This window comes from Coregonus clupeaformis, chromosome 3 (genome assembly GCF_020615455.1).
Source record: "Coregonus clupeaformis isolate EN_2021a chromosome 3, ASM2061545v1, whole genome shotgun sequence".
Classification (NCBI taxonomy): domain Eukaryota; kingdom Metazoa; phylum Chordata; class Actinopteri; order Salmoniformes; family Salmonidae; genus Coregonus; species Coregonus clupeaformis.
This window is the reverse complement of record NC_059194.1, coordinates 20907566-20918390: the sequence shown is the minus strand read 5'-3', so window position 1 is coordinate 20918390 and position 10825 is coordinate 20907566. Positions and strand designations below refer to the sequence as shown.

The 10825-nt window shown below is 42.9% G+C and overlaps 1 protein-coding gene across 2 annotated transcripts; it reads right to left on the bottom strand.

Moving 5' to 3' along the window:
* Positions 1 to 432: 432 nt before the first annotated feature.
* LOC121541316 (dihydropteridine reductase) lies at positions 433 to 10825 on the bottom strand. Of its 2 annotated transcripts, none has more exons than XM_041850300.2 (7): positions 10624 to 10823; positions 10174 to 10266; positions 9692 to 9788; positions 9176 to 9316; positions 4829 to 4937; positions 3675 to 3758; positions 433 to 845 (listed from the first exon to the last, which is right to left on the bottom strand). In XM_041850300.2, exons 1-7 carry the CDS (start codon positions 10705 to 10707, stop codon positions 743 to 745), a joined length of 711 nt encoding a protein of 236 aa, XP_041706234.1. In that variant the 5' UTR covers positions 10708 to 10823; the 3' UTR covers positions 433 to 742. The 2 variants fall into 2 exon arrangements, with proteins under 2 accessions (XP_041706234.1, XP_041706241.1); XM_041850307.2 differs by having other exon boundaries at positions 757 to 845; positions 9142 to 9316; positions 10624 to 10825.

Here is a 10825-nt window from a genome sequence, read left to right as displayed (position 1 = left end):
AAAGTTTGATGTTGGAGGAATAATGGTCTGGGGCTGTTTTTCATGGTTCGGGCTAGGCCCCTTAGTTCCAGTGTAGGGAAATCTTAACGCTACAGCATACAGTGACATTCTAGATGATTCTGTGCTTCCAACTTTGTGGCAACAGTTTGGGGAAGGCCCTTTCCTGTTTTAGCATGACAAAGCCCCCGTGCACAAAGCGAGGTCCATACAGAAATGGTTTGTCGAGATCGGTGTGGAAGAACTTGACTGGCCTGCACAGAGCCCTGACCTCAACCCAATCGAACACCTTTGGGATGAATTGGAACGCCGACTGCGAGCCAGGCCTAATCGCCCGACATCAGTGCCTGACCTCACTAACGCTCTTGTGGCTGAATGGAAGCAAGTCCCTGCAGCAATGTTCCAACATCTAGTGGAAAGCCTTCCCAGAAGAGTGGAGGCTGTTATAGCAGCAAAGGTGGGACCAACTCCATATTAATGCAGGTGTCCACATACTTTTGGTCATGTAGCGTATCTCATCCTTCAGTCCTTTCTCATTGTGACTCATTTCATCCCTCTCTCTCTCTCTCTCGCTCTCTCTCCACTTCTCTCTCCTATATTGTGTGGGTAGGGCCTGTGTCTTATTGTGTGGGTAGGTCCTGTGTCTTATTGTGTGGGTAGGGCCTGTGTCTTATTGTGTGGGTAGGTCCTGTGTCTTATTGTGTGGGTAGGGCCTGTGTCTTATTGTGTGGGTAGGGCCTGTGTCTTATTGTGTGGGTAGGGCCTGTGTCTTGCCTCCGGTGGTGGTGAGCTGCATCAGACTGCCCGACGCTGGACGATCCGCACCGGTGGCCCAACTGAAGAAAGTTCTAGAAAACAGGAAAATAAGACTATGAGAAAATAAGAAAAGTAAGAGAATGAGACTATGAGATGGCTAGACTATGGGTGCTAGCAGTTACTACTTGTAAGTGAGTACAAGTGAAACATGGTTGGCTTAAAGTATATGATATAAGAGAGATTCCACTTTTTAATTAAGCTCTGGATGAGATTATGTTGTTTTCTAGAAGTCTAGAAGAAATTTCAAGAAGACAAAAAAGGCCACAATATTGATGCCTTTTATGTACACTGCTCAAAAAAATAAAGGGAACACTTAAACAACACAATGTAACTCCAAGTCAATCACACTTCTGTGAAATCAAACTGTCCACTTAGGAAGCAACACTGATTGACAATACATTTCACATGCTGTTGTGCAAATGGAATAGACAACAGGTGGAAATTATAGGCAATTAGCAAGACACCCCCAATAAAGAAGTGGTTCTGCAGGTGGTGACCACAGACCACTTCTCAGTTCCTATGCTTCCTGGCTGATGTTTTGGTCACTTTTGAATGTTGGCGGTGCTTTCACTCTAGTGGTAGCATGAGACGGAGTCTACAACCCACACAAGTGGCTCAGGTAGTGCAGCTCGTCCAGGATGGCACATCAATGCGAGCTTTGGCAAGAAGGTTTGCTGTGTCTGTCAGCGTAGTGTCCAGAGCATGGAGGCACTACCAGGAGACAGGCCAGTACATCAGGAGACGTGGAGGAGGCCGTAGGAGGGCAACAACCCAGCAGCAGGACCACTACCTCCGCCTTTGTGCAAGGAGGAGCAGGAGGAGCACTGCCAGAGCCCTGCAAAATGACCTCCAGCAGGCCACAAATGTGCATGTGTCTGCTCAAACGGTCAGAAACAGACTCCATGAGGGTGGTATGAGGGCCCGACGTCCACAGGTGGGGGTTGTGCTTACAGCCCAACACCGTGCAGGACGTTTGGCATTTGCCAGAGAACACCAAGATTGGCAAATTCGCCACTGGCGCCCTGTGCTCTTCACAGATGAAAGCAGGTTCACACTGAGCACATGTGACAGACGTGACAGAGTCTGGAGACGCCGTGGAGAACGTTCTGCTGCCTGCAACATCCTCCAGCATGACCGGTTTGGCGGTGGGTCAGTCATGGTGTGGGGTGGCATTTCTTTAGGGGGCCGCACAGCCCTCCATGTGCTCGCCAGATGTAGCCTGACTGCCATTAGGTACCGAGATGAGATCCTCAGACCCCTTGTGAGACCATATGCTGGTGCGGTTGGCCCTGGGTTCCTCCTAATGCAAGACAATGCTAGACCTCATGTGGCTGGAGTGTGTCAGCAGTTCCTGCAAGAGGAAGGCATTGATGCTATGGACCGCCCGTTCCCCAGACCTGAATCCAATTGAGCACATCTGGGACATCATGTCTCGCTCCATCCACCAACGCCACGTTGCACCACAGACTGTCCAGCAGTTGGCGGATGCTTTAGTCCAGGTCTGGGAGGAGATCCCTCAGGAGACCATCCGCCACCTCATCAGGAGCATGCCCAGGCGTTGTAGGGAGGTCATACAGGCACGTGGAGGCCACACACACTACTGAGCCTCATTTAGACTTGTTTTAAGGACATTACATCAAAGTTGGATCAGCCTGTAGTATGGTTTTCCACTTTAATTTTGAGGGTGACTCCAAATCCAGACCTCCATGGGTTGATAAATTTGATTTCCATTGATAATTTTTGTGTGATTTTGTTGTCAGCACATTCAACTATGTAAAGAAAAAAGTATTTAATAAGATTATTTCATTCATTCAGATCTAGGATGTGTTGTTTAAGTGTTCCCTTTATTTTTTTGAGCAGTGTAATTTATATCTGTGCCTCTTAGCGTGATTTGAGTTATGTTGTTAGCCAATGACCTATTTCAACAGCAACTATATCATGAGATTGCCTATTCACAATTCAAAGTCAACATTCTACACCAGTCCACCAAATGGACATTTGATAAGCAGATGAACTGTATCAAAGTGTTCATTTAAATGCCCCTCCCATTTCTCTATTCTATTCTATTTATACTCCCAGACCCTCATCTGATCGACTGGTAATCTGCAGGGTTAATGTTGTCCAACACTTCTGGGATAATAAATCTGGATCAAATCCCATTTTATCTCTACCGTGTACAGAGGAGACAAGAGACTCAGCGCTCTGTGTCTAAACTGACATGAAAAGAGGAACACATCCTTTAGGGGCTCCATAAACTAGTTTAGGGGCTCCATACACTAGTTTAGAATAGAACTACACAAAGGTATATTTCATTTATGTTTGTGTGCATTAGTTACAGTACAGAGTTATCATTGCATTTAAAACACATTTGGGTAAATCCTGTAAAGAGTATCCAAGTAATAGAAGCCAAGACTATATCCAGTCAAGAGTATTGTAAGTAATTTAAGATTGGAGATTATAATTAGTTGATTGATATGTCCATCAAATTAACATTTGAATCACATTAAAGCATTATTCAAACCAGACATTTGGCTCTAAATATCTTTTGACAATATGTTGATTTTAACAAGTAATACTGCAATACAATTGAGTAGGCTATTTTCCCAGGCTATTTGACAGCATTGCCATCTTCTGGTGAAATACTGGTATACACCACATTTTTTAAAAGAAAAAAATAGTCTATAATTATAGTCATACATTAATCAAAGAGATACATCTGTATGTTCTAAACCTTTTGAATAATTACATCTAATGACGGTCTTACAGCATAAATATACAATTTTAAATCTCAAGATCAACTAAATGATCAGTAAAAACACAAGTTAATGAAAACAACCTATCATCCACCATATCACACTCACTCTGCAATGTACTCCAGCGGTGTCCAGGAACCAAAGTCTGCATCAGGCATGAACTTCCTGTTCATTGGCGTATCCAAGGTTACCCTGTGTAATCAAGTCACATGACAATGTTCTGGCGGTGGTAGGAACTGACTGCCTGAGGCCTGAAGCTCCTGCCCTGGACTGATTGTAACAGGCCCATGTAAGCCCCTTGTCTACAGACTAAAAAACAACAGTAACGCTAAAGTGTAGAGATAATATCGCTATTATCTTATTTACCACCAGCAAGCATCTAACAACCTCTTTGATGAAGGCCTTTCACTGTTATATTAGCATGATAATTGATACATAAATACTTGCATATATTGAAATATGATTTTACATTTCAGTTGTATTAGTTGTATGTTTGAATGTGCACAGTTGGAGTCTACAGTCTTTTGAATGTGCACAGATGCAGTCTACAGTCTTTTGTGCACAGTTGCAGTGAATAAAGCAACCCTCCTATACGTATTGGTAGTGCAGAAGAACTGCAAGTCATGGGGGTAATGCTGACCATATGTGACAGCTAGTAGTAGCCTGGCAGGTGGCCTCAGTCCAACCTCATGCAATTGGAATGTACCATAACAGAGCCCTGAGAATATTGACTACAAAACTCAGATACAGGCTTCTCATGCTGACAGTGCAAAAAAGTGCTTTACATCCATGTGTTAATCAATGAAACTGTGTATACAGATAGATGCTCATGAGGTGAATACATGTAATGTATTCGTAATGTAACCTTTGACCTCTGTTGTTGCAAATACATTTAATTCCTAATGACTATTTCCAATGAGTGAAGGTTTTTCCTATTCCTATTCATAATTAGTAAGTAATAAACTGTAATAATAACAAACGGTATCTTTGGCAGGTTATAAACTGTAATAATAACAAACGGTATCTTTGGCAGGTTTTTCCTATTCCTAATTAGTAATTGATTAACTGTAATAAAAACAACAAGATGCCTCACATTTGAGTCATTTAGCAGACGCTCTTAGCGAGAGCGACTTACAGGAGCAATTAGGGTTAAGTGCCTTGCTCAAGGGCACATCAACAGATTTTTCACCTAGTTGGCTCGGGATTCGAACCAGAGACCTTTCGGTTACTGGCCCAATGCTCTTAACCGCTAGGCTACTCACGGTAGTATGGCTACAGCCACAGCTCCAGGGGGCATCCCACTGTCTTCTCCTGCTAGACTCTGACAGAGCTGGTGGACTGCTGCCTTGGCCATGCCATAGCTCACCATGCCTGAGGAGAGAGAGAAAGAGGGAAGGATGGAGAGAGGGACAGTGATATAGGAGAGATAAAATCATACACCAATAAATCTTACCATAATAACAAGGGACATGGAAATATACACAATACCAGTTTTACAAAGTCATATATATGTGATATTACAAACATATAGTATATTTTGAAGTCAACATACATTTACTACACATTTATAACTTCCTGTTTATATACTATGGACAAATATTCTGGGTGTTTTTGGTTCCCAAACTTTTCCCATGACAGTATTGAGAGATGACTGCTTGTTTCACAGGCATGCTTTTGACTTCCCATCAATGTTTGTGTTTGTAGCATCTGGAAACAATAAGCAGCATTTTCCAATTAGAAACACTTTTTGAAAGAAATGGCAGAGGCATGCCACAGCTACCTTTGAAAAATGGACCAATGAGAGAAAGGGGTGGAGAGTTAGCTCTTTTTCATTCAATTACATTTTCTCTCCAAGATACTACTAAACTGAAGAACTGGAACCTATTTCTTAATGGAACACATAGACTTTGAGTGGGGAGAGACTGTCATTTATTTTTTATTTTAATTTTTTTTACATAGATGCACTCCAAATTGCTATCGTTAAGATGGTTTATAGGAAGTGCCTTCAGAATCCATTTCCTCAAAGAGCATTAACAGACTTGCGTGCTGAATCACCCAAAAGTTAAATCAATGATATTTGACAGTGCAACTTGACTTTTAAATCTAGGGTCAAGGGTTAGGGTCATAGGGTTCTCACATGGTTAACTAGCCTCAGTCTTTAACCCCAAATCAACCCCAAATATTTAAGTCCACAATGAAATGTCTACAATGTAGCTTTCCTTTAGTCTGCATCTGGCTTTGCAAGACCAGTTGTCCCTAAGACACCACTGGCAAGACCAGCTGTCCCTAAAACACCACTGGCAAGACCAGCTGTCCCTAAGACACCACTGGCAAGACCAGCTGTCCCTAAAACACCACTGGCAAGACTAGCTGTCCCTAAGACACCACTGGCAAGACCAGCTGTCCCTAAGACACCACTGGCAAGACCAGCTGTCCCTAAAACACCACTGGCAAGACTAGCTGTCCCTAAGACACCACTGGCAAGACCAGCTGTCCCTAAAACACCACTGGCAAGACTAGCTGTCCCTAAAACACCACTGGCAAGATCAGCTGTCGCTGAGACACCACTGGCAAGACCAGCTGTCCCTAAAGACACCACTGGCAAGACCAGCTGTCCCTAAGACACCACTGGCAAGATCAGCTGTTGCTGAGACACCACTGGCAAGACTAGCTGTCCCTAAGACACCACTGGCAAGACCAGCTGTCCCTAAGACACCACTGGACACCAAACTGCCCAAAGGCAGTATATCACCATAGAAAACTCAGTAAAGCTGGTTGAGAATGTCTTTAGATCAGACACACTATTAACCAGTAAGCTCTTAAGTATTAAAGCTAATATTATGCTCAAATATAAGCACAAATAACCCCTAAACACATGCAATCTTCAAGCACTACTACTATCTTCAAATGTCTTGTTTTTGTCAGTAGTACAGAGCATTTGTATTATGATATCCAAAATATTTCAAGAGCAGCTTTTTTTAAATGTTCGTAACATTACAAAAATCGGAAACTTTTTGTCCAAAAATTATGCAGAAAACCTAATCCATGCGTTTGTCACTTCAAGATTAGACTACTGCAATGCTCTACTCTCCAGCTACCCGGATAAAGCACTAGTGCTATATACGTCTGCTAGAATCTTGACTAGAACCAAAGCATCTGATCATCTTGCTCCTACCTATCTCTCTGATTTGGTCCTACCGGACATACCTACACGTACGCTGCGGTCACAAAACGCAGGCCTCCTTATTGTTCCTAGAATTTCTAAGCAAACAGCTGGAGACAGGGCTTTCTCCTATAGAGCTACATTTTTATGGAATGGTCTGCCTATCCATGTGAGAGATGCAGACTCTGTCTCAACCTTTAAGTCTTTACAGAAGACTAATCTCTTCAGTAGGTCCTATGATTGAGTGTAGTCTGGCCCAGGGGTGCGAAGGTGAATGGCAAGGCACTGGAGTGACGAACCACCATTGCTATCTCTGCCTGACCGGCTCCCCTCTCTCCACTGGGTTTCTCAGCCTCTGACCCAATTACGGGGGATGAGTCACTGGCTTGCTAGTGCACTCCCATGCCATCCCTAGGATGGGTTCGTCACGTGCCATGCTTTTTTCGCTGTACTAGACTTGACTGGGTTGAGTCACTGACGTGACCTTCCTGTCTGGTTTTGCGACCCCTCGGGCTAGTGCGGTGGGGGAAATCTTTGTGGGCTGTACTCGGCCTTGTCTCAGGGTACTAAGTTGGTGGTCAGTTGATATCCCTCTGGTGGTGTGGGGGCTGTGCTTTGGCAAAGTGGGTGGGGTTATATCCTGCCGGACAGGGCCACAGTGTCCCCCAACCCCCTCTGTCTCAGTCTCCAGTATCTATGCTGCAATAGCTTATGTGTCGGGGGGCTAGGGTCAGTCTGTCCTATCTTGTGTAATTCTCCTGTCTTACCTGGTGTCCTATGTGATCTTAAGTATGCACCCTCTAATTCTCCCATCTCTCTCTCTCTCTCTCTCTCTCTCTCTCTCTGCATTGCAGTGCTATCCTGGTTCGAATCCAGGCTCTGTCGTAGCCGGCCGCGACCGGGAGACCCATGGGGCGGCGCACAATTGGCCTAGCGTTGTCCAGGGTAGGGGAGGGAATGGCCGGCAGGGATGTAGCTCAGTTGGTAGAGCATGGCATTTGCAACGCCAGGGTTGTGGGTTCGATTCCAGTATGAAAAATAAATAAAAATGTTTGCACTCACTAACTGTAAGTCGCTCTGGATAAGAGCGTCTGCTAAATGACTAAAATGTAAAAAATGTAAATGTAAATAGGCATAAGGCAATCGATGCACTTGCAGTACCTGTTGGATAAAGGCATGGGGGAAATGTTTTATCTACAGTAAATTAATGGTAGTTTTAAAGATGTATTTCTAAGACTCACACACTTCTTCCAAAAGGCAGCTCTGAGCATTACCATGAAAATCTGTAAATCTTGTGGGTTATATCATAGACTTTGTAAAACAGGGTAAATACTGTAGATACTTTTTGAATTAAAATAAATATAGACATACATTCTTCAATATCAAAACCTTATTCATATTTTATGTTAAAAAAACACACAGGTGAGAGTTAAACTATAGGAAACATCCCAAATAATATTAGACATACCGCTGTCAAAAAAGTAATCTAAACCAAACCTGTGAAGGAAATCCCTACAGTTTCCTGGCCTGTGTCTAGTGAAGCACTAGTTTCTACAGTAAGCTACATTTCAATGGGAAAACAGCACAACACACTCTAACCATGTCCACATGTGGAGAGACCAAAATTCTGCTGATTCATTCTCCTCCCCAACCTAACAGCCAATGAGAGTGGAGGCTTTCTACCGACTGCTGATCAGTGATTTTAGGTGCCCTAGTGTCAGGATTTATATTGTTCTCATGACCATCACATGGGTAACACACCACACAGGGAATGGCATGGGTGTTGGGTCCTATAGGTACCATCACATGCATACTGGGTCAGGTTTAAAATGCCAGACAGCATTGCTTGAAAAACCATAGTAGTAACAATTTCTCTCCTCATTATTGTCTGACATCATTAAAATATCACCATGTATATCAAATACATATAATATTCAACATGTTACTCATATTTTCATTTCATCTCACATATCATAGTCTTTTTTGTATTTCATGGGTTCCGTGTTTTACAAATAGTCTGATTACGTAAGCTGCTATTTGTTTTGGTTGCCTAAGTCGTGACGACAGTAGATGTAAGCCAAAGTCCCTTAAACATCAAAGTCGGAATGAAACGGTGGTCAGAACAGAGGCACAGTCAAACAGGGTCAGCATGACAACATTACAGGAGAAAATAATAGCAGGTTGGCATTTACTGAGATGTACTGGAGGCAGCTCTGCAGAGTGGCCACTAGCTGGCACAGCCACAAATTCATAAAATCTGATTTTAAACCTAACCTTAACCACACTGCTCACCCTAATGCCTAACCCTAACCTTAAATTATGACCAAAATGCCAAAAAATTAATAATAGAATGCCAGTAGAATCAAATCGAATACCAGTAGAATAGAATAGAACACCAGTAGAATAGAATACCAGTGGAGTAGAGTAGAGGTAAGTGGCGTCTTACTGCTAGTACCACCCAGTGATGCTTTAGCCCCAGCCAGAGTCAGCAGTCCACCCTGCTTCAGGTGCACAGCAGCCAGATGGCTAGAGATGGTAGAGGTCCACACACTCTGTTTCCACATCATGTCTGTGTTTTTGTACAGGTCTGAAAACAACATACATAAGAGAATATGTTTGAGGAACAACATTGTAATAATGAATTAACCATATAATTAAATGGAACAAACAAACATCCCTATTGAATGCCGGATGAGAATTCAGCCTAAGGGGAAATTGGTTTGAAAGGGGGTTTGATGTTTAAAGGGAGATATTTACATTTTAGCAGACACTCTTATCCAGAGCGACTTACAGTAGTGAGTGCATACATTTTCATATTTTGTTTGTACTGGTCCCCCAAGGGAATCGAACCCACAACCCTGGCGTTGCAAGTGCCAACAACTGAACCACAGGGTACCTAGGATTCATATCACAGTGTGTGTTCAAAATGAACTGATGATATCTCAGGGAAACGCTCTTGAACCTTTGGAGCTGCAATTGCCTCCCGCCCATCCGCCTGCCACACACAAGATGGCATCCACTTTCTGGTCCCCTAGCAACTGGGCCACATCTGCTGTCACCTGCAGCAAGAGATAGTCTATTAAAACGGGCTAGAGTCTGGGTGTTTTGCTAATATAACATGCCATTTGAATACATCTTTTATCATTTGGAATGTCACCACTTGCTGTGTTTACAATTTTGTTCCCATCTAGCTAGTACAATAATGAAAATACAAATTTTGCTGTTTAAAAAGACGAATTCAATGGTGCAATTAATAAAATAGGTCTATATGCAACAGCATTATAACCAATGATCAGAGTTTTCGATCGTGGCATAGAAATTACAGTAATTATCCAGCGTTTTGCAAATGGAAAGTCAATGATGGTTTCCCTTGACATCGGAGCATTCAATAAACCATAACCGTAAACATCACAGATTGAGCAGGTGAAAGCGCGCTCCTCCTACCTGTCCCGCTTGCTCGGTAAATGACTCCGACAACTTCACCAGCACGTTCGCGTTTGCCTCCTCATTGGCAACGATATCGACGCTGGCTACCCACTATTGGAAAAGAAAGAAAGAACAGAGCATGAAACATTTGCATTCTATTGAAAATAGGATGATGATATCGAACTATCCTTCAAAGTCGGCTATTTATTCGACATGCAAGTCAAAGTAGACTAAGTAAATTATAACATTATATGTTTTCTGATAGTTCTGGGCTGGCAGCGTTGAAACGTCTTGATGACAATTTCATTTGGTTTAATTTCCTTTTCCTTGCTTCTTACCATAGCATCTAGGCTAGGGCTAGGCCTACTCAACAAGTGGTTATTGCAAATAGACACTGGTGCAAGCAACGACTCACAATTCTTTTGTAATTGTATTCTATACGAAAAAAATAACACGTATAGCACTCACCCATCCTTTAGAAGTGAAATGCTGAACAATTTTGCTACCCAATGCACCTCTTCCTCCGTAAACGAGTACCCGACTGGCAGTCATGCTTTCTTTACTATGCGCTTCAAGCAATGATTACTATTTCACAAAACACGACAGCTACCGTACAGAGAGAGAGAGATAGAGAGAGAGATAGAGAGAGAGAGAGATAGAGAGAGAGATA

Excerpts from the sequence above, each read along its gene's own strand:
- LOC121541316 (XM_041850300.2), bottom strand. The coding sequence starts at position 10,707 with ATGACTGCCAGTCGGGTACTCGTTTACGGAGGAAGAGGTGCATTGGGT. Across the intron at positions 10,267-10,623 it reads ATTTCACTTCTAAAGGATGG|TGGGTAGCCAGCGTCGATAT; the intron begins GTGAGTGCTATA and ends CTTTTCCAATAG. Across the intron at positions 3,759-4,828 it reads GTGGCTGTAGCCATACTACC|GGTAACCTTGGATACGCCAA; the intron begins GTGAGTAGCCTA and ends TTGATTACACAG.